At 37.4% G+C, this 24892-nt stretch overlaps 1 protein-coding gene and 1 pseudogene across 6 annotated transcripts in view; both read right to left on the bottom strand.

Moving 5' to 3' along the window:
* Nucleotides 1-24892, bottom strand: part of MED13 (mediator complex subunit 13) — a 113125-nt gene that overhangs the window by 70190 nt on the left and 18043 nt on the right. For all 6 annotated transcript variants that reach the window (XM_036269169.1, XM_036269170.1, XM_036269171.1 and 3 more), the window contains 5 exons: nt 12043-12188; nt 10747-10944; nt 8385-8579; nt 7669-7831; nt 7375-7485 (listed from right to left, as the gene is read on the bottom strand). In XM_036269169.1, the coding sequence (XP_036125062.1) occupies nt 7375-7485; nt 7669-7831; nt 8385-8579; nt 10747-10944; nt 12043-12188 (813 nt within the window). The remainder of the gene's footprint in view (nt 1-7374; nt 7486-7668; nt 7832-8384; nt 8580-10746; nt 10945-12042; nt 12189-24892) is intronic.
* LOC118634560 lies at nt 12807-14411 on the bottom strand (annotated as a pseudogene).

Here is a 24892-nt window from a genome sequence, read left to right as displayed (position 1 = left end):
CTGCCGCACATCAAAATACAATGGCTGCTTTAAGGAAAAGCACTTGTATAAGTGAGTTACAAGCTGAATCAGCCACTTTTTTCATGGAACATCGTTTTTGTTTTTTAAATGGTTGACAAATAAACCATGGTTATCCAGATTTGGCTATTTGGCAGACATAAATAATTATTTGGTTTTCAGTGAACAAAATGAGTTTGTCATGTTAAGGATGAACAAATGATAAAATTTGAGCTTTTAAGCAAAACTGAAAATTTGGAGGATTTAGAATTTAGAAAATTGTATTTGTCACAGTGAGCTTGACAGCTTTCAAATACTTTTCTCATAAGATCGCTGGTAATATTAATAAATGCAATTTTTGATACTATGTTAACAAAATGTGCCAACATTCAGAAGATCTGCATAACTCAGTGAGCTGGTATTTTCCATATGATCAATGCATAATGTTACAAAATCACACATAAGTAAAAGATTCACTCAGTTACTAGTGAAGTATAGAATTTCATTAATATGGCTTTAGACTCCACATTGAGACTTAGCCTTTGAGAAACAACTTTTCAAATTTTGACGGGGCATCAAAAAATTTCTACAATTATCTGAAAAAGCTACTAAAATACTCTTCCTTATCTAGTTGCATAGTTATGTGAAGCTGAATTTTCCTCACACACTTCAACCAAGACAATATACAATAAAAGATTGCAGATGAGAGTCCAGCTACTTTCTACTAAGCTCAACATTAAAGAGATTTGTAAAACTAAAAAACAATGCCCGCCTCAATTTTTATTTTTGCAGTTATTTTGGAAAATACAGTTAATTTCTATAAAAATAATTTTATTGCCCTGGCCACTCTGGCTCAGCAGTTAGTGTCAGCTTGCAGACCAGAGGGTCCTGGGTTCGGTTTCTGTAAGGGCACATACCTCGGATGCAGTTTGACCCCAGCCCCGGCTGGGGTCGTATGGGTGGCGACCAGTCGATGTTTCTCTCTCTCTCTCTCTCTCTCCCTCCCTCCCACTCTATCTGAAAATAAATGCAAAAAAAAAAAAGTCCTCAAGTGAGGATAAAAAAAAAAGTATTTTATTTTATTCATGTTAGTATGTACTGGGTTTATTGTTATTTTTTTTATTTGATTTGATCGATTGATTTTATCCTTATCAGAAGATATGTTTATTGATTTTAGAGAGAGAAGAAGGGGGTGGAAGATTGAGAAGGAGAGATGGAAAAATGAGGAGGGAGAGGAGGGAGAGAGAGAGAAACATCGATGTGAGAAAGAAACATCAATTTGCTGCCTCCCATACCCACGCCAACTAGGGATCAAACCTGCAACCTAGGTATGTGCCCTGACCAGGAATTGAATCCACACCTTTAGGTGTACAGGACAATGCTCCAACCAACGAAACCACCCGTCCAGGGCTATTGTTTATTTATTATTTATTTATTTCCTCACCCAAGGACACTTCTGCACTCATCTTCAGATAGAGCAGGAGGAAGAGAGAGAGACACATTAAGTGGCTGCCACCCACACAACCCCAATCGCGGCTGGGGACAAACTGCAAACAAGGTTCCCTTAGTGGGAACCAAAGCCAGTACTCTCCAGTCCACAGGCCAACACTCTAACTGCTGAGCCAAACCGGCCAAGGCAGGGCTATTGTTATTTTTAATAAATTAGATAGTACTTTAACATTCCTCTAAAATAAATATAACTCAAATAAAAGCACTTTGGAGTCTTCAGTAATTTTTAAGAGTATAAATAAGTTCTGAGATCAAAAGCTTAGGAATTGGTGAAGTTATGCAAGGCACTAAGCAGAGACAGGATCTCCAATAATCTAAAGTGAACTATTTGGTTATATTCCAAGTATATAAGGGATATGAGAAGTAACAGTCACATATTCAATTGCCCTTCTATAAGAGTAAGAAACTATTATTTCAGGCTACACATTAATTCCCTTAAATTCTTTTTCCTACTGATGAAGTCCCTGTATTTTTATTTAGTGTTAATACTTGAAGTTTATTGTCTTGCTTTCTATTAATATAGCCTTCAAAGTGTTAATTTCCTTATGAACATTCCACCAGACCAAAGCCCTAATATCAATAAATGTGCAATATTAAATGTCACTAATAACGGGAAAATGCCAATTAAAACAATTTCACCCTTTCCACTTTCTGCAATGGCAAAAAAAAAAAAAAAAATTTTAAGAAAAGCTCTCAGAAGAATAAAAGCACAAGAAAAACCAACACTCCTATATGCAATAAAATTGTTAAAATATTTTTGAAGTCACATCCAGCTGGTGTGGCTCAGTAGTTGAGCATCGACCCATGCATCAAGAGGTTGCTGGTTCAATTCCCTGCCGGCACACATGCCCAGATTGTGGGCCCAACCCCCAGTGGGGGGCATGCGGGAGGCAGCCCATTGATTTTCTCTCTCATCAATGTTTCTATCTCTCTCTCCCTTTCACTTCCTCTCTCTCTAAAATCAATAAAGGAAAAAAAAATTTAAAAAAAAAAAAAAGATTTTTGAAGTCACAAGAAGTTTAAATAGCCCCCTTACCCACCACTCTCTATCACATCCCCCACCTAGTTTTATTTCCTTCCTAGCACTCATCACTCAAAATTTATAAAAATTAAGAATTATTTTTAAAACAAATTATCTGCCCCATTCCCATTACAGTGTAGGCTTCATAATAGCAAAAATATTGTTCACTAGTATCTTCTGAGCCTAGGATATCTTCTATCAAAGTAAGTGTTCAAAAACAAATTCAATAAGTAACTGATAGTCACAGAACTATATATCTTTTTAAAGTAAACACAAACAGCCCAACCAGTGTGGCTCAGTGGTTGAGCATCAACCCATGTACCAAGATGTCACTGGTTTGATTCCTGGTCAGGGCACATGCCCAGGTTGTGGGCCAACTCCGCATGCAGGAGGCAGCCTATCGACCATTCTCTCTCATCAATGTTTCCATCTCTCTCTCCCTCTCCCTTCTTCTCTCTCTAAATAAAAAAATAAAATAAAATAAATTTTTAAGTAAACACAAACAAAAAGCCTTTGGAAACAATAAATAATTGTTTACTGTCCAAACACCAAATAATTAAATACACTATGCTACTTTCATTCAGTGGAATACCAAAAAGTTTTTTAACCTGTTAACCGAGCGGGACATATTTACACGAGTTCCCGCCTGTTATATGCTGCATAATTAAAAAGGGAATTCCCCGGTTAACAGGTTAAAACAATAAGGCAGATACACAAGTAACTAGAATGGAAAGAGCTAAGGCACATTAAGTAAGTGGGAAAAAAATAAGATGCAATACATAAGCATTATATTTGTGTTGGGTGAAAAAACACTTACACACACAATTACAGAAAAAAAATATGGAAGGATAATACCTAATTGGCAAATAGTCATCTCTAGAAAGAGGCAACAGGATTTGGAAAGAGATAGAGTAGGATCAGGGGAACTTCAGCTTTATTTGTATAATTTAAATTCCTTAAAATCATATATACTCATACAAATTGCTTTTATAACTATGCAATTATTTTTTTCTTCAAATCAATTTCCAAGAGAAGCCAATATATCAATCAGGGTCCAGTCCTGTCTTTCAGAGAGAGAAATTTACTATAAAGAATTAGTTACCAAAATAAAATAGAGGAAAGTGAGGCAACCTAGAGATTAGTAACAACAGGGAGCTTCTGTGACTTCTAGGAGTGAAAGATAAAGCATTGTCACAATATCACAGTTTAGGATGGTACTAGAACCACAGTGGGACCTGCTTAGTGGTAACTAGGACCATGGAAGAAGAGGCTGTTTTTAATGGGACACAGAGCTGCTGTTGGAGTTGGCTCAAAAAAGAGGTAGGGGAAAGACCCTGGTTTCTTTCCTCCTCTCATCCATCAAACTCTGTTAGTGCCTCCCATTAGCCAAATCCAGAAAACAAGTGAGCTTAATCAAATCATCATTAAACTTACACAATGTTGTCAACTGTATCTTGCCCTGGACAGTTTTGCTCAATGGTTAGAGCGTCAGCCTGAGAACCAATGAATTGCGGGTTCATTTCCAGTCAAGGGCACGTACCTTGGTTTTGGTTTAGTCCCCAGCCCTGGTCAGAGTCATGCAAGAGGTGACCAATTGATGTGTCCCTCTTTCTCTCTTTCTTTCTCCTCCTCCCCTCCATTCCTCCCTTCTTTCCTCACTCCCTCCCTCCCACTCTATCTGAAGATAAATGAAAAAATATCCTCAGGTGAGGATTTGAAAAAATAAATTACTTAAAAGGTTCAGCTTAGAGACCAAGAATTTAAACTTAAACTTATGATTACCAACATGCATTTTGAATGTCTTCCACTAAAACTATTTCAGATAAATTTACTTAAAACCCACATCTTTCAAAAAAAATAATAAAGTACAAGTCTAGGTTAGAAACTAAAAAAGAGCTACTTGATAAAAATGCCAATACATATAAGACAACAAAAGCCTAATTTCATTTAAGTATTCTATTAGTCTTTGACCAGGGGTGAACAAACTTATTCTGTAAAGGACCAGATGGTAAATATTTTAGGCTCAGGGGGCCATGTAGTCTATGTTGCAATTACTCAACTCTGTGAAAGCAGTCAGTTAATATGTAAATGAACAGATGAGGCTCTCTGTTCTAATAATCCTTATTTATGAACACTAAAATTTGAACTTCCCATAATTTTCATGTCACAAAATAGTCTCCTTCAAATTTTATTCAACTATTTTTAAAACAGATGAATTTTTTTTTAAATATTCTTTTCCTTTATTGATTTTATTTTTTTATTTATTTTTATTTTTTTTTTATCCTCACCCGAGGATATTTTTCCATTTTTTGTACAGATAGAGAGGGAGGGAGAGAGAGGAAGGGAGAGAGAGAGAGAAACATCAACGTGAAGGGACACATCGAGTGGCTGCCACCCGCACGACCAACCAGGGCCGGGGACAAACTGCAACCGAAGTACGTGCCCTTAGCGGGAACCGAACCCGGGTCTCTCCGGACCGCAGGCCGACGCTCTAACCGCTGAGCCAAACCGGCCAGGGCGTTCCTTTATTGATTTTAGAGAGAGAGGAAATGAGAGGGAGAGAAAGAAACATTGATGAGAGAAAACATATATTGGTCGCCTCCTGCATGCCCCCCAATGGGGATCAGGCCCACAACCTGGGCATGTGTCCTGACCATGTGTCCTGACCAGGAATCAAACCAGCGACCTCCTGGTGCATGGGTCAACGCTCAACCACTGAGCCACACCGGCTGGACTATTCAACTATTTAAAAACGTAAAAATCATTTTCAGCTCACAGGCCATACCAAACAGCCAGTGAGCCAAATTTTGCCAATGGATCATTGTTCACTGACCCCTGTTCTCAAATAATGTCATGGAGCCTTGCATTTCAGACTAGGTTTGCTTGTTTTCCTAGGTGGGTGTGGTTTTTAACTCTCTTAAACAGGAGCTAATGTATCCATATTTTTATTCCAATCTCTTATCAACAACAGAGACAAGTTTTCAACAAAGCTGCTAGACTTTAAAAAGTTTTACAGTCTCTAATCCAAATAATCTATGTAAGAATATTTAATCTATGCAAAAACATACCAGAATACTTGAGAGTCTGTTCACTGTATTCAATCAAACAGAGGTACTGTAAGAAAAATCTTGCCCTGGCCGGTTTGGCTCAGCGGTTAGAGTGTCGGCCTGTGGTCCAGAGAGACCCAGGTTCGGTTCCCGCTAAGGGCGCGTACCTCAGTTGCAGTTTGTCCCCGGCCTTGGTCGGTCGTGCGGGTGGCAGCCACTCGATGTCTTCCTTTCACGTCGATGTTTCTCTCTCTCTCTCTGTTCCTCTCTCTCCCTCTTACTCTACCTGAACAAAAAAATGGAAAAATGTCCTCGGGTGAGGATAAAAAAAAAAAAAAAAAAAAAAATCTTGGCTCTAACCTGCAGGCAAGGCACTCCATTCCTTTGGCTCACATCCATGACAAAAAGGAGTAGACAACTATTTGTTCACAAGTCCCGATTAGGGATGTTAATATCATTATTTGTTTACTTGATTGCAAAAGCATATGATCTACCTTTAATCTGTAGTATAAAATAAACTCTAGGCAATATAATATTTTTTTTAAATTGCTTTTTGAGAGAGAGGAAGAGAGAGAGAGAGAGACATGCATCAGTTGCCTCCCATAAGCACAACAACCAGGGATGGAACCCACAACATGGATATGTGCCCCAACTGGGAATCAAACTAGTGACCTTTCGGTGCATGGGACAATGCTCAACCAACTACTGAGCCACAATGGCCAGAGCTAGGCAATATAATCTTAATGCCTCTAATAATCTAATTTCATCAAAGGCCCCAATATGTAAAATAAATACAATTGACTAAAGAATTCCAAGTTTATACATTCTTCTACCAATCTTTCAACCAATACAGTCTATTACAAAGCTTGTATTTTTACAGTAGAGTTTTGGTCCCATGCTCAATCATACTTTATTAATCTTATTTTAACATTTCACCTACAGCTTGCCCAAAAAGATGTTATAAGAAACTGCTGCACAAACCCTATACTGTATTTACTATAAAACAGACTGTGGAAATTTTTTTTTACTTTTTTTTTTTTGGTATGTGCCCCTAGCGGGAACCAAACCCAGAACTCTCTGGTCCGCAGGCCAACGCTCCAACCGCTGAGCCAAACCAGCCTGGGCCAGACTGTGGAAATTTTTATCTAGTATATATCATCATTTTTATGAGAACCCTTGGGAGAAATTTTTCAGGCACAATGCCACCTATGAACACTTCCCAAGAGATGTGTGTGTGTTTTACCTTATAGATACTACATATACTATACTAAGTATAAAATTCTCTCTTATTTGGCTGTGAAACCAAGCTTTCACAGTCCAGCACTGGTAACTGTGTAAGAACTTAAGGCATACATTTGTATGTATTTCCATAATCGTCTCCAAATTATTGAACTTTTTTCCTCAAATTTTTTCTTTTGAGCCCTGGCCGGTTTGGCTCAGCAGTTAGAGTGTCGGCCTGTGGTCCAGAGAGACCTGGGTTAGGTTCCCGCTAAGGGCGCGCACCTCGGTTGCAGTTTGTCCCCAGCCCTGGTTAGTCGTGCAGGTGGCAGCCACTCGATGTGTCCCTTTCACGTCGATGTTTCTCTCTCTCTCCCTCCCACTCTATCTGAACAAAAAAACGGAAGAATGTCCTAGGGTGAGGATAAAAAAAAAATTTTTTCTTTTGAAAATATGCTAACATACTATGTTTATGTAAGCTTCCTCAAACAAAATGGGGCATATGTATTCAACAGCATAAGAAACTACCACACTCACATATATGTATATACATATCCACTGACTAAAAAAAAAAAAAAGTACCTTGAACAGCAGCAATTTGTTCTTTGTGTGGCTTCAACAAAATCCCAGGATGCCACTTTATCAGCTGTCTCTTCTTCACACAGACCACCTGATGAAGCTGAATACTTCCTCCTAAGATGTGAAATTTTAAAAACTGTTCAAAATTCATAACATTTTCTGTTACCCGGAATTAAGCATTAAAATTGAATTTTAAAAAATTAATTTTTTGAATTAAGTAACAGTCATACAACTGTTTATACTATCTACAAATACTACCAACATACAATTTTTAAACTTGAAAGTGAAAATACATACTTGTTCTGTGCTCTGTTCATATTGCATTCTTGCCAAACTCTATCCACCACATGATTAGCTAATTTTCTGGGTATTTTCCCACCATGGTGGCTAGTACTGTCCGAGTTGAAGCCATCAGATACTGAAGAAAATTTGACCCACTTCTGGGCAGACTGAGGATCAACTGAAAATAAACAAAAAATTGTAAACTATAGGAAAAAAATAAAGGTAGGTTTAAAGTAATATTAATTGGGTTTTAAAAATTTAATTACTGATACAACTTGCCCCAGCTATCCGGTAAGCCTACTTACCTTTTGAGGCAAAAAAGCATGCTACTTCACTTAACATATAGAAAGCAAAAAATCTAAACAGGGGATGTGAATTGGATGGTTAGTGTTATATAATGTTGATTTCCTGACTTGGAGGATTAAATGGTAGTTATATAGGAAGGTGCTCTTAATTTTGGAAAGTACACTGAGTACTTACAGGTGATGGGGCCTCATGCCTGCAGCTTGCTCTCAATACTTCAGAAGACCAATGATAATGAATGTATACATATAGAGAAGGTGATGAAGCAAATGTTAACAGTTTGGGAATCTGGATGAGGGAGTCTTTGCACTGTACTTGCAAACTCTTCAAAAAGTTTTAAATTATTTCTAAATAATTATTTAATTAAATGTTTACTGTATTCAAAATAAGACTTAAAATCACAAGAGCTAATGAAATTAGAACAACACCTGTCTGGACTTCCTCAGGAGATGTAGGTGGTGTAAGAGTAACTGAAGACATAGCAGGATCTCTTGTGGAAGCAGGCACTTGGTGGACACCCAAGCAAGAAGCTGAACAGTGAGAGGATCCCACAGAGCTTGGAGTAGGAATGTCCGACTGAGGGACTAGAACAAAGCTTGCTGGATAGATCATTCGGACACCAGCTGAAAGGAAAAAAGACAAGAAAAATCAATTACTATTGTGATTGCAGTAAAATTAGTTTCACTCAAAAATACTGTAATGGACAGTCTGAGGAATACAGTAGACCCAGACACATGGAAGTAGGGCACAGACTGACATCCCTCAGAAGAGGGGTTGGGAAGAGATAAACCACAGAACTTATATGCATGTATGCATGACCAATGGACATGGACAACTAAACCGGGGACAGGGCGGAGGTGGGGTGGGGTGGGGGGTGCCAATGGGGTAAAAAGGTAAAATATCTGTAACAAAAAAATAAATAAAAATTCATTAAAATAAATAAATAAATAAATAAATAAATAAATAAAAATAAAAACATGAATATAAAAAAAAATACTGTAATGGTACAGTAGATATAATTACATTTAGGTAACAATCTATTTAATATATTTTTATAAATATATGCTCTTTTTGGCATAAGGTTTTTCTGGAAGAAACCCTAAGAAGCTATATGTAGGGATTACCTTTAGTGAAAGTCTTAGAAGAGCTTTCTGTTTTCATTTTCGAATTTTCTAACCATGAATGTGTATTATTTTCTCTTAAATCCTTATTTTCAAATTTGACCAATTATAAGGTGTATTAAAACTTATTTTTAAAGTTTAACAAAGGGCCCTGGCCAGTTTGGCTCAGCGGTAAGAGCGTCCGCCTGCGGTCTGGAGAGACCCGGGTTCGGTTCCCACTAAGGGCACATACCTCAGTTACAGTTTATCTCCGGCCCTGGTTGGGTCGTGCGGGTGGCAACCACTCAATGTGTCCCTTTCACATCGATGTTTCTCTCTCTCTCTCTCCCTCCCACTCTATCTAAACAAAATATCAAAAAATGTCCTCGGGTGAGGATAAAAAAAATAAAAGTTTAACAAAGGTAATCTGGGCACTAGAATTATGGTCCATTTTCGTTTTCTTCTTTTTGTGCCTCTAAAAAGCCTAATATGTGTTTATGTCTTGCTTCTGTTTTTGGCACAACTTCTCTGATAGTAATGTATTTATTCAAGTGGAATGTTGATATTTTTAAAATTTAGACACACACACACAACAAATGCCCTAGCTGGGTAGCTCAGCTGATTAGTGTCATGACCATATGCTAAGGTTGCAGGTTTGATCCCCAGTCAGGGCAGCAACCAATGAATGCATAAAGTGGAAGAACAAATCTAGGGCAGTGGGGGGGCGTGTGTGTGTATGTCTTTGTCTAAATAAATAATTTTCTTAATAAGGCAATCTTTATATATAACATTACCATTTGTTTCCATTAAACATAGTGTTGCAGATTCTAACCCCAATCATCTGCTCAATTATACATCCCCCACGCCTCTCATGTCTAACGTGGAGTATACATATTCATCCCATTGTTAGGTTTGGCTTTGTAACTTGCTCTGGAATGTAAATGCATGTGATATATGTCACATTCCAATAGGAGCTTTAATTTAAATGTGCTTGCAGGATCAGTGCAGCCTCTGTTCTGTCCTCTGCCTTGAGATTAGCGTGTCCCAAACACAGTTTACCTTATTAACCTAGGTCCTTGAATGAGAAGTCACAGAATACAGCCACTAAGAATAGAGATGACCTGGGCACAAGAGATGAAAGACCCAAGTTCTTTAGGTACATATTTTATTCTGCCTTTTAAGTTATCAGAGGTGACAGTTTTTCCAAATGTTAAAATATTGCATAACACAGGCTGTCAACTTTTCAGCCTCCAAATATTATTCATTCATAATTATTTTCTTCCCACCTTTAGCATGCTTTCCTTTAGGTGGAATGTATTTCCCTGACCCAATGATTTTGGCTTGGCCACATGACTAGTTTTGTCTAATGGAATGTGAGCAGCTGTATCCTAGTAAAAGTTTTAAATACACTTACATAATTAGACTCAGTCCCTATTATTCCTCTGTTCTTGTAAGAACAGCATGTCCCAGATGCTGGGTACTCCTTGAACCTAGGTTGCAGAATAAGATACAAGGAGCCAAACCACAACCAAGCTGCAGCCCTTATGTAATATGAGTAGGAAATAAGGAAGATAGAAATGTTTAGTGTTGAAAGCCACTAAGGTATTGCAGTTGTTTATTATTCAGCAAAAACTAACTAATACATACAGTCACATATTTTCCCCTTAGGATTAATACTCAGAATTCATACCAACAAGAACTTCTACTGCAGCTAAGGAATCATCTTCCCAATCCATATCTTCCTGTTTTTCTTCAGACATCTCCTTCAAGCAAGATGAGATAGGATAAAATTGTTTCCATTCACCAATTAATTTTTTTGTAGCTGAATCAGACATCTTGAATGCCTGTCCTGTGAGAGTGCCATTTAGTCCAAATGGGCTTAAGATAACTAGAAATGCAAAACAGAATCAAGTAAGTAACTAAAGACTGTTACACCAAATAAGATCACACTGAACAATATTACAAGTAATTATGTAATTCTAAAAAAGCTCAAGGGAAGCCATAAGATCACTCCTGAGAAAATCATCGTATTATACTTAATTACTGTGAAGTATACAACACTGAGTTTATTAAAAAACTTAAAATTCTGTCTACCCAAAAACCTCAGATGGACAGAATTTCACAATCAACTGGGGATATCTGTATATCCTTCAACTTACCCTGATTTCCACTAAGGAAAAGCAATTTGAGAAAAAAATAAGGTGTATATATAAATCTAAGTATTTATTATGTAATGTCATGTACATTTTTAAAAAGCAAATACTAGCCTTAAAAATGAAAGAACACACTCGATGTGTCCCTTTCACGTCGATGTTTCTCTCTCTCTGTCTCTCTTCCTCTCTCCCTCCCACTCTATCTAAAACAAACAAATAAAAAAAAAAGAAAGAACACACATTGTCCTGGCTGGTATGTCTCAGTTGGCTGGGCATCATCCTGTGCACTGACAGGTTGCCAGTTCGATTCCCAATAGGCACATGCCTGGGTTTCGGGCTTCATCCATGGTATAGCACGTGCAGAAGGCAGCCATTTAATGTTTCGTTCTCACAATGTTTCTCTCTCTCCCCACCGCCCTTCCTTCCACTCTCTCTCAAAATCAATGGGAAAAGTATCCTCCAGTGAGGATTAACAAAAAAAAAAAAGGTTATACCAAAAGTCCCTGTGTTATATGTTAAAACTGACTTATGTGAACTGACACGCAAGATAACCAGGAAAACATAAACCCATTAATGTGCTACTTGCTATTAAAAAAAAAAAAACACTTTAAAATATGCTGCCATTCAAGGATAAGAATTTTTATAAAAACATTGGTATTAAAAAACTTATTTGTCTGATTTAATATTCGAATGGGGGAGAAAAAAGTAAACTACATCAGAATCATCATTAGGATAAATCTTATTAATCTCAAAATACCAAATTACCAAATTCGGTAAGAATTTTCTTGAAACAACAATAAAAATCAAATACCTAAGCCATCAAAATAATCTACCTTGAAATGGGCTATTAGACTGCTGAGCAAGGGTGATATGCTCTTCACTAAGAAGGTACACAGGTTGATGTTGGTTAATTTCCACACTGGTACAAACATTGCTGTCTCCATGCAAGAAAAAGGTGAAAGAGCAGGACAAGTGTTCACTAATAAAGAAGAAAAAATTTGTATTTTAGTGATAATATGCCAAAAAATGTTAACTTGCTTTTCTTTATTATGAAGTTATACCACAACAATGCACATTCTCTTTAACCCAGAAATTCTATTCCATCTGAAGTGAAAAAAAATCAGATACGAGCAAAGATTTATCTATAAGAAATGTTTTTCACAAAAAGCTGCAAAAAGAGGAACCAGTTAAATAAGTTAGGTACACACAAACACATACAATTATAATATAGCCAACAAAATAAGTAAAGGTGGAGATGGGGTTTAATGGAAAGAGTAGGCTCCAAAATAGTCTCAAATTTTCAAAAAAAGAAAGAAGTTTCTGTAGTGAAAAAAGTCTAGGTATGCAATAGAATTAAGGGTGACCTAATTTTTATTTTTGTTCATTTCCCTTCTATATAAAAATTAAATACAAATATATTTCCTAATTTTATTATTTCTGAAACTGGGCTGCATGCAATCAATCATTAAATGTAGTGTCCTTCCCCCAGCCTCAATAAAGTTATTTTAAAGCAATGATGGTTCTTACAATTGAAGGAATCCTAGAATCAAAGCTACATGCAAAACAGAACATCTTATGAAATTCAGATATAGCTTGGTATACAGGTAGAAAAATAAAAGATCCCAAGAAAGCAGATGTGTCCTTAAGATAAAAGTTAGAAAGGTCAAGTGGCCCAGAAGAGAATATTGTACACTAAGAATCTACTGTCCTTAAAATTTTTTTAACAAATTAGTTATCCGTATTATTGCTCTCTTCTTTAGCACATATTTCAATTGAATAAAATACTTTCTCTGTAACAAATCACCAACAAACTTTGATGCACTATATCGTAATAAAACTGAAAATTATAAATGGACTACATAACATCCACTGTATTTTTCTTCTTCCTTTGCTGTAAAATACCGTATAGGCAAGGAGGTTCCTGGGTGGAGATACCCATGATTAGCAGCAATGGCAATGATAACGGCAGTGGAAAAATGAGGGCTGGAACATGTACCTTCCTCATCCTCTATCCACAATGGAGCCACAGAGAAGACTCTTTGGATGTACAACATGAACCAGGACAAAGTAGTTCAAGAGGTAGGTCTCACTGTGAGAGTCCTCCCTCACAAGAAGATGGGCAGATTGTTTGATATGGAAACGTACACCAGCAGACCACTGCTCTGCCAGAAGTTATAAAAGGACAGAACTCGATGCTTTGAAAAAAAGTATAAACTTTGTGTCTGACTGCTCCAGTAGACCTGTAAACATTCCACCTAAAGAGTTCCATGTCAGGTACCCTAAACGCTCTGTGCCTTTAAAAATGAGAAGTGGGTTCTCCTGAGTCTAGCCTGACTCTGGGGGAAAGGAGCCCAAGCCAGTGGAGCCACCTGATTTTCTGTTTCCTCTGCAGCGAGAAGTCCCCATGTCTAGAAGTTACTGAGTGATGGGTGACAATGGTTCTATCAATTACAGTGTTCACGAGGTCTGAAAAAAAGCTACCACCGTTTATTTCATAGTAATCCCAATTAGCTTTGGTCTCTTATGAAGATCTTTGATTTCTTCAGGATACTTCAAGATACAATCAGTCAGGAATGAAAACCTATCTTTGGAAGAGAGTATCTGGAACTTATGCCACCAGCAACCTTGCTGAATGATGTGCTCTGCTGCACAGTACTCCAGGTGCATCACAGCAATGCACTTGAAGGTTCTAGTCCACATCTCATCAATTCCAAAAGCATTTGTTATTACAAAATCGGAGGCACCAAAATCTTATTCCAGCCACTGGCATGAACTGTTGTCTCCAGTGTACACTCCCGGTATGTCTGATATGTCACTGGCTGGCTAAGGAGCATCTGAAGTGCCTTATGTAGAGGCTTTTTCAGTTCCTGGAACATTCTTTCTCCATGATGAGCCAAACAGTCTCTTCCTGAGCTTTCTGGGTTAGCAGGGCTGAACACTGGAGAAGTGTGCCAGTCAAAGCCTGTGCTGGTAAAAGCTTCAGAAATTTCTTTGTCCAGAGATTTTAGCTCTTCTTCAATTTCAGTTTTAACTTTTAATAAAACTTCTTGATCCAGAGATTGTGAAGCTACATCTTGTTGAACTCCTTGGGGTGAGAAAAGATGTTGCTCTTGCACTTTCTCCTGAGAGAGGAGCCCAAGTAGCTGAGAACTTACTTTGTTTCATAGTGAAATCCCATAGGCACAGTAGTTGAGAATGCCATTGAGTTGGGTAGCAGAGCTCCAAAAAGGTCTACTAACAGATGTGTAAAAACCTGGCCCTGGCCCCTGCCCCAGAAGAAATGAAAGAAGAGGTGATGGCAACAGCAGTAGCAGCAGTTGTTTCCTACAGGGTCCTCCAGGAGCAGTGGCTGCTTCAACCGTGCCGCCATGTTGGAGGGTTAGGTCACCCACGGCGTGCTTCCGTCATGGCCAGCCTACTGTTCTTATTTCTTCTCCACACATTTATCTTAATAATACAACTTAACCAGCTCTTTAAAATGTAACAGTAAGCTCAAAACCTTATATCTATAAGTCTCTTGAATTATTTCTGGACAAGGCAAAGGCATAATAAAGTTGTTATAGTAAAAGTAATACTATAGATAACAGAAGTGGGAAAACAAGGTAGGAAAGAGGTAAAGAGTACTGCAGGACCAAGAATGTCTTCACCGATACATACAGGATGGGGAAAAAAAGTAGGTTTACGGTTGTTTGTATGGAAAATATAGTAATTAATATATAGTAATACAAGAACAATTTATTTCATGTACTCACAACTGTAAACCTACTTTTGCCCTGTCCTGTATGAGGCAGCCAACAGGTAATGTCTAAAGTTGATAGAACAAGAAACTTAAATTTAAGCTTAACATTCAAGATAAAAAGAAAAACTTAGAATAATATAGCTGAAAACATATCTAAAAAATATCTTCTCTTTCATGGTAAAGAATCAGTAGACGTTGTGCTTCAAGTTGATTAATCAAGACATAGGGATGAGGCATTTCTGGAATTATAGCAGTAACTGCCAGAAGAAACAAAAACGGTTTAAAAACAAAAATAAAATAAAGCAAACAAAACCTGGTTACTTCCAGGGAATGGGACTAGAGCAATTAAGCGGCAATCTTAAATATTTCTAAATTTATAATACCATTCATTCTGTGTTCCCTGAATCACATAACTTGCTCATTTTTAAAAAAGGTATTAATTCGGCACTGGCCAGTTTGGCTCAGCAGTTAGAGCGTGGGCCCATGAACTAGAGGCCCGGACTCGGTTCCCGCTAGAGGCATGTGCCTCGGTTGCAGTTTGTCCCCGGCCCCAGTTGGGGTGGTGTGGGTGGCGACCACTCGATTTGTCTCTCTCACATCACATCAATGTTTCTCTCTCTTCCTCCCTTTCACCCTCCCGCTCTATCTCAAGATAAATGCAAAAAAAAAAAAATTATGAATTCTTTCTGGAGTATTGTCCCATACTTCAAAAAAAGGTGGTAGGTTCAATTCCTGGTCAGGGCACATACCCAGATTGTGGGTTCAATCCCCAATAAGGGTGTGTGCGGAAGGCAACCGATCGATGTTTGTCTCATCGATGTTTCTCTTTCTCCCTCACTTCCTCTAAAATCCATTTTTAAAATTTTATGAATTCTATACAACCCTTTCCCCATTGAAGGGTTCTGACACCCTTGTCGAAGATCATTTGAACACATACACAAAAAAGTTTATTTCTGGACTTTATTCCATTGGTTTACATATCTGTTTTCATGCTAGTACCACACTTTTTTGATTACTGTAGCTCTGTATTATGTTTTGCTCACCCCTCTCTTTATTCAAGCTCCTTGGTATGAATTTGTAGTTCCTCCCATTAGAAGTAAAATATACTACCCCAACCCTTGACTTAGGCTGCTTTCTGACTTGCTTTGGCCAAGCAGAAGCTTAAAATGTGCTTATGCAATTTGGCTTGCCCTCCAGTGCTTCTTGCATCACCATAAGAACATGTCCTGGCTAGCTCATTGGTCTAAGATGGATGAGAATCATGAAATACACTTCTACCCAACCTAGAGTTTACAGTGTGGATCACACTGTCTTAACTTCCATTTGGCCTACAGATACATTAATGATAATACATAACTGATGTTTTAAGCCCCTATGTTTTGAAAGTGGTATGTTACACAGCTGATACAGAAATTGGCACCAAAGGTGAAGTGCTACTATGACAAAAAACCTAAATACGTGTGGCATTGGCTTTGGGACCAGATGACTGGTTACAAGGAATGTAAAGACACTGAAAATGGTAAGAAAATTATTAGGGGGAGAGGAGCTGGGAAAATGGTGGACTCATTTTATGTAATAAATACTTCATAGCACTGTCATCTAAAATAATCTGGAAGGCAGAACATGTGACTAATGAACTTACAAAATGTAATTTAGGCCCTGGTCAGTTTGGCTCAGTGGTTAAAGCATCGGCCCGCGGACCAATGAGTCGCAGGTTCAATTCCAGTCAAGGGCACGTACCTCAGTTGCAGTTCATCCCCAGCCCTGGTTGGGGTCATGCGGGAAGCAGCCAGTCAATGTGTCTCTTAGACACTGATGTTTCTGTTTCTCTCTCCCTCTTCCTCCCACCCTCCCTCCCTCCCACTCTATCTGAGATAAATAGAAAAATATCCTCAGGTGAGGATTAAAAAAAAATTAAAATGTAATTTAGTTGTCAGCAGATATATTTGATGAAGTACTAAAAGACAGAGATGAACTCAGAAAAGAACTTGCTGATTTATAAGCATAATTTTGAAAGAATAAAGAAAGTCCAGAAATTATAGGGCTAGAAAATAAACTGTTTCTCACCAAAGTGATGGTGCAGCCTATATTATAACACAGCCTTAAAGAAAGGACCAAATCAAGAGTGTGCTTCTTAATACCCTGTGTTAATACAAACATGATTCTTGATACCAATTGAAATATCAGGATTTTTTTTAAGTTACCCCTAAGTCTCCATACATTTATTTTTCTCAAAGAAGATACCTAATGTAAACAAACATACATGGAACTAATTCTGCTACTATATGTGGGAATGCATATGTAGACATATTTGTGTTTTTGAGTGTCCTCTTTTATGACACAATTATTCTACAATTAAGGTAGAGTTATAGAGCATATCAATATATAATATATCTAAATAGTATTTTTATTTTAGTACACCACTAATGTTTTATTTCTGAGAGGGATATGCCATTACATGTATTGGCATAAATCAAGTAGAAATTTTCAAGGCATTTTTCTCTCTAAACAATAAAAAAAAAGACATGAGAATTTAAAAGCAAGACAAAAACGCATTTAAAAAGTTAAGAAAAATTCATATTCAGCTGGTTAGAATGACTACACATTTTTTAACATTATAAGCCTTTACAGGTTTTTTAGGAAACTTTATAAAGCAAATATTTCTTAGTAGAGGAAATAAAATTTAAGTGTTTAAAGGGGGAATTACTAACTAAAACTACTTATATCATGGAAAACATTTATTAAGGAAGTGACTCAAGCAAGAATAATCTATTACGTACAGAAATTGTAATTTGATTAGTTTTAGAGATCAAGCAAGTATGCTATACAAATGATTATGAATGCTGTGTGCTTTCTCAGTTAACTGAATAGCAGATTTTAAAATCTGAATTGCAAATATTTCCAACATTTACAAGTATAAGCAACAACCTAAAAACAGTCTGATGTTCTTTATCTTTAAAAGACAAAGAGGCTAGAAGACCCGAATTTTATACCCTCATATTTACTGTTCTGCTAATCAGTGAAGTATAGATCTTAAAAATACAGCTTTTAACTATGTGTTTCATTTTATACATAAAATGTTAAATGAGAGTAAGAAAGGATATTCAAAGTGGATTTTTGCCATGACATATAAAGCAAATAACATGACTAAATATTTTCCTAAACAGATTATTATAGTCTTGAAAATGTTAAAAAGAAGCACATTACTTAAATTCTAATAAGTGTTATTTAGGAAAATAAATGTAATCTGATATATACAAAAATCATGGCCCATAAAAATGAAGGCATATAGCCCATCCATATGTCCAATGAGCACTTGACCATCTTAATGACCTTCAAATCAAAAAAGAAAATTCGGCTCTTTGATGTAAATTGATCCATTTATCTCCAAGGGGTCTTGGTAAAAACCCAATATTCCAACATGCAAAACATATGATCAATCTCTCAACTCCGTTTATCTGCATTGCCCTACATTCACCAGCAGCTGTCAATTGTTGTCTACGATTTTTTTAAAAACCACCTCCTATACAGCTATGTTCTCAAAAAGTAGGTTTACAGTTGTGAGTACATACGAGTTTATTCTTGTATTATTATTTATTAACTATTGTATTATTTTCCATACAAACAACTGTAAACCTACTTTTGCCTATCTCTGTATAGTTTGATCTAATTATAAAATAGTTTAAAATGAATCAAATTTTCCCGGTCAGTGTGGCTCAGTGGATTGAGTGTTGTCCCATGAACTGAGAGGTTCCCGCTGAATTCCCAGTTGGGGCACATGCCCAGGTTGTGGGCTCGATCCCCCATAGTGGGTGTGCAGGAAACAGCTGATCGATGTTTCTCTCTCACATCAATGTTTCTATCTCTCTCTAAAAAAATCAACAAAACATATCTTTAAAAAATGAATAGCCCAGCTGGTGAGGCTCAGTGACTGAGTGTCAACCTATGCACCAAGAGGTCGCCAGTTCGATTTGCAGTCAGGGCACATGCCCAGGTTGCGGGCCCAACTCCCAGTGGTAGGCATGCAGGAGGCAGCCAATCTATGTTTCTCTCTCATCAATGTTTCTATCTCTCTCTCCCTCTCCCTTCATCTCTCTCTAAAATCAATAAAGAAAAACATTTTTTAATTAATTAACTACTTAAATAAACCAAATTTGTGCATGACCTAGGAGAAAAAACTAAACATTCCAAATATGAGATAAAATTTCTGAAATCATTATATTAAAGGCAATATTCTAGTCAGAAAATATTATAGGACCAAAAGAATGGTAAGTAATATTGTCATACTAAATTCAGAATGGTTCTTCTTCCAAGAAGAGCTATCATTGATAATATTTTTGGTACTTAGCACTTTAAAAAGCTGAGTTAAAACCAATACATGTCCCCTGGACGGTTTGGCTCAGCGGTAAGAGTGCTGGCTCACAGACCAATGAGTCGCGGGTTCAATTCCAGTCAAGGGCACATACTTTGGTTGCAGTACGTCTCGGCCCTGGTCGGGGTCATGCAGGGGGCAACCAGTTGGTGTGTCCCTATCACATCGATGTTTCTCTCTCTCCCTCCCTTCCACTCTATCTGAAGATAAATAGAAAAATATCCTCAGGTGAGGATTAAAAAAACAAAAAAATAAACAAACAAAAAAACCAGTACATGTAACTACAATGAGAATCCAAGGTACTGTGAACTTCTATAAAGTACTGCAGAGGATACCATTGCTCTCCAGGAGCTTACATTATAACAACCAAAAACAAAAGGTATGAATGAGGCAGAATTTACAGATGAAACTTGAACAATCATCTGTTGTAGAAAAATGTTCCTCATTTAAGTACTGAAATGAAAAGATTCTTATATTAAGACAGAAAATGAAGCCCTGGCCGGTTTGGCTCAGCGGTTAGAGTGTCGGCCTGCGGTCCGGAGAGACCTGGGATCGGTTCCCACTAAGGGCATGTACCTTGGTTGCAGTTTGTCCCCGGCCCTGGTTGGTCGTGCGGGTGGCAGCCACTCGATGTGTCCCTTTCACATCGATGTTTCCCTCTCTCTCTCTTCCTCTCTCTCCCTCCCACTCTGTCTGTACAAAAAATGGAAAAATGTCCTCGGGTGAGGATAAAAAAAAAATATTAAGACAGAAAATGAAAATATGCTGATAGATTTAAGCTAGCTGTTCCATAATAGTTTAACGTGTATACTGCTTTAGGAGGTGCCATTTCTAATCTATGTTTTAATTTCTGTTCGGTAGGCACAGAAAAATGATAGTCTATTTTGCTGGTAGGGAAGTCAAGAAACAAAGAAATTATATGGCTTTAGATGATAAAACTAGTTAAAGGGAATGATGGCTTAAAACCCTAGTCATCCTAACCACCAATTAAAAATGGGAAAAAAACTTCCTGACATACATTTATCAAAACAAATTATCCTAATGGCCATCAAGCACATAAGAAAATGCTCACCATCAATGACCATAAGATACCACTTCATATTCACAAACATGGTAAAAAAAAAAAAAAAAACAAGGAAAAAGTGGATGTGGAGAAATTGGTACCCTCCTGCATTGCTGATGGAATGTTAAATGGTAAAGCCACTATGAAAGAGAGTATGGTGATTCCTTAAAAAGAAAAAAACTAACATAGAATTACTCTATGGTTCACCAAGTCTACTTTTGGATATAGTCTCAAAAGAAATGAAAGCAAAGACTTTAATAGATATTGTATACCAATATTTATAGCACCGTTATTTAATATAGACAAAAAGTGGAAACAACCCAAATGTCCACCGACAGATGAATCAATAAACAAAATGTGGTATAAAAATACAATAGACTATTATTCTGCCTTAAAAAGAAATGAAACTGTGGGGCGTGCTACCACACGGATGCAAACCTTGAGAATACTACACTAAGTGAAGTGAGCCAGACACAAATACTATATGATTTTACTTATATACAATAACTAGAACAGTCAAATTCATTAAAGACAGAAAGTAGAATAGTGGTTACCAGGGACTGGGAGGAGGGGAAAATAAGTATTTATTTTATCTATTTAAGGGGCAGATTTTCAGCTTGCAATGATGAAAAAGTTCTGCAAATAGATAGTGGTGATGGCTGCACATCAATGTGAACGTACTTAATGCCACAGAGCTACACAATGAAAAGTGGTTAAAATGGTAAATTTGGATGTGTATATTTTACCACCATTTGGAGGGAGAGCCCTAAGTCATTCTAATTCTTAGATTATTTCATTAATTCAATTGTTTTCAAACCTGTCTTTCATTAGAATCACCTAAAAAATCTTTTAAAAATTCCAAAGCCCAGTCAACGCTCTCAGGTTAAAACACAAGCATCAGTAATTTTTAATCTCCCAAGGTGATTCTACATCCAGACATGTTTGGAAACTACTGCATTAATCTATATTTCCATAGTCCTCATAGTAATTTTTTTAATTTCTTAAATTTTCAGGTAGAAGTTCCTATCTCCCTGAAAAAGGATCTATATTAAAATTCGGTGGGAAAAAGGAGAAACATCTGTAACAAAAATAAATTAATTAATTAAAAAAAAAAAAATTCTGGCTCAGCGGTTAGAGCATCAGCCCATGGACCAAAGAGTCACGGGTTTGATTCTGGTCAAGGGCACGTGCCTCAGTTGTGGTTTGGTCCCCCACCCTGGGTAATCGAGTCATACAGGAGACAACCAATCAATGTGTCTCTCTCACACAGATGTTCTTTCTCTCTCTCTCTCTCTCCCCCTCACTCCGTCTCACTCATCTGAAGATAAATGAAAAAGAATATCCTCAGGTGAGGATTAAAAAAAAATTCAGAAGATAAAACATCTTATCGGTGAATTTCATATATACTTTTGCTCATTTAATGAACACATTACTGATCTTATACAGTACAGAATTCTTAGAAAGCAATAATATATTATTCTGGTTCAAGTGCTCTGCAAGTACTTTTAAAAAAAATTCTCACCGGAGGATATGTTTTACTGATTTTAGAGAGAGGGGAAGGAGAGTGAAGAGGGAAGGGGAGGGTTGCGAGAGAGAGAGATGTAGGATGTATGAGAGAAACATCAGTTGCCTCTCTCATACACACTCCTACTGGGGATGGAACTTGAAACTTAGGCATGTACCCTGACTAGGAATCCAACTGGCAACCATGGGTGCACAGGATGATGCTCCGACAAACTAAGCCACACCAGCCAGGGCTGCAAGTACTCTTTATAATATTGTATTTCCCGCCCTGGCCGGTTTGGCTCAGCGGTTAGAGCGTCAGCCTGCAGTCCACAAAGACCCGGGTTTGGTTCCTGCTAAGGGCACGTACCTCAGTTGCAGTTTGTCCCCCCGGGTCCTGGTTGGGTCGTGCTGGTGGCAACCACTCGATGTGTCCCTTTCATGTCGATGTTTTTCTCTCTCTCTCTCTCCCTCCCACTCTATCTAAACAAACAATAGAAAAATGTCTTCAGGTGAGGACAAGAAAAAAATATATATTGTATTTTCCCAAAATAAGTAATTTTTAAGTGTTCTGTTTTATTATTTCCTATCACTTTAAAAAGATGTAGGCACAGAAGTTATAGTGGTCTACAGGGTCCACTATCTGTCTCATAATTTTCATGCCCTATAATCCAGCTCCAACACTTGCAAGCTTTATAACCTTGGACAAGTTACTTAATCTCTCTGTGCTTCAGGTTTAACAACTGTAAAATTGGAGTAATATAGGGTTGCTGTGAGAATTGAGCTAATAGATATTAAGTCCTAATTTCAAACACTGCCTAGCCAGTTCTGTTTAGGCAAAGATTTCTCACTCCCTTCTCCCCTTCAGAAAAAAATTTCTCTAGTTTCATTCATATCTAAAATCAATAGTTCAAAAAGACAGATGAGTATGAATCTGTAGCAAGAATTGTAGTAAGAAATGATAATAAGAAAAGCTTAACTGGAAGGAAAAGAGATAGAAGAAAGCCTTCCTTAGCACTTAATTTTTCTCATAAATGTTTCTGGAAAGCATAAGAATGTGGAAAACTGACCATGCTAATCCCAATGACTCAAGCATTGTAGAGAAACTTTATGGGTCATAAGTACCATTATAGCATCACTTAATTTTTCAGAAATAGAATGCATAATAATCTTGATGACAGAGCAGCACAGACAGGCTGCAAGAAGGAAAAAAGAGAGTTAACTATGCTCAACTCGGCAAATAGTGGGTATCTTGACATGAAGTAGAGGTTTCCCCACACTCCCAACTTAGCATACAATTCAAGAGGGTCCAGACCAAACATAAGATATATTTTATCAATAAACACTACCAAACTCAGCTGGGCTTAAATTTTTTTTTTTTAATCCTCATCTGAGGACATTTTTTTCCATTTTTTGTTCAGAGAACAAAACATCGACATGAAAGGGACACATCGAGTGGTTGCCACCCGCACAACCAACCAGGGCCAGGGACAAACTGTAACCGAGGTACATGCCCTTAGCGGGAACCAAACCCGGGTCTCTCCAGGCCGCAGGCCAACGCTCTAACCGCTGAGCCAAACCGGCCAGGGCCAGCTGGGCCTAAATTTAAGTCCTAGAGTTGTGCTGTTAATGTAATAGCCAGTATATAGATGTGACTATCAAGCACTTGGCATGCAGCTAGTCCAAACAGAGATATACTCTAAGTACAGAATATATATTAGATTTCAAAGACTTAGTTAAAATAAATAAATAAAACATTTCATTAATATCTTTTCCACATTTAATTATATGCAGAAATAATATTTTGGATAAACTAGGTTAAATTATGAAAATTAATGTCATCTTTAACTTTTTAATGGGCCTACTAAAAGATTTAAAATTACGTATGTGACACATTATACTTCTGTTGGACAATGCTACCTTACAGAAGACAAAAAGAGAGGAAATAAGTTCTTAGAAAACATTAATAGTGATAGCTCTTAGCTTCCCTATAAGTTCAGATTTTCAGAGGTATTCAGGAACACAATCAAAGATCATAAAGCTATATAAAATGGCTAGTATATCTACAGAAGAAACTTAAATCTTACAGTGTTTATAGTTAATTAAAATATTGGAGATAAAGAACTGTGGAAAAGACACAGGTGTGATGAAAGATAAACATAGTTTTATGGGGGGAAATTTAAGTATATTCTTTCATGTTTTGTCTTAAAAACAAAATCAACTTTGACCAACCTCTTCTGAGAAGCTCTCAAAGTATTGTTTTTTGTTTGTTTGTTTGTTTTTTAATCCTCACCCGAGGATATTTTTCCATTTTTTGTACAGATAGAGTGGGAGGGAGAGAGAGGAAAGGAGAGAGAGAGAGAAAACATCGACGTGAAGGGACACATCGAGTGGCTGCCACCCGCACGACCAACCAGGGCCGGGGACAAACTGCAACCGAAGTACGTGCCCTTAGTGGGAACCGAACCCGGGTCTCTCCGGACTGCAAGCCGACGCTCTAACCGCTGAGCCAAACTGGCCAGGGCTCAAAGTATTGTTTTAATTATAAGTGTAAAAACTCTGGTGTTAAGTAACACCATCCAAAAGAACTTTCTGCAATGATGAAAATATTCTACATCTACACTACCCAATACCAGACAGAGAGGAGCACTTGTTTTTTCAGTTATGTAATTGAAATTTCAATGGCCACAAGCAGCTGGCGGTTACTTCAATAAATAGTATAGTTATAGCCCTGGCCAGTTTGGCACAGCGGTTAAAGCGTCGGCCCACGGTGCTAAGGGCTTGGTTGCAGTTTGTCCCCGGCCCCAGGTGGGGTCGTGTGGGTGGCAGCCAGTCAATGTGTCTCTCTCACATCTATGTTTCTCTCTCTCCCTTCCTCCCTCTCTCCCTCTCACTCTATCTGAAGATGAATGTAAAAGTGTCCTCGGGTTAGGGTAAAAAAAAAAATGTAAAAATAGTATAGTTATAAAATTTCTTTAAAAAAAAAAAAGATTAAATTTCCTTATT

Source organism: Molossus molossus, unplaced genomic scaffold (assembly GCF_014108415.1).
Source record: "Molossus molossus isolate mMolMol1 unplaced genomic scaffold, mMolMol1.p scaffold_m16_p_19, whole genome shotgun sequence".
NCBI classification, from domain to species: domain Eukaryota; kingdom Metazoa; phylum Chordata; class Mammalia; order Chiroptera; family Molossidae; genus Molossus; species Molossus molossus.
Note: the sequence above shows the minus strand (reverse complement) of the source record. Positions and strands in the feature narration are given on the sequence as shown.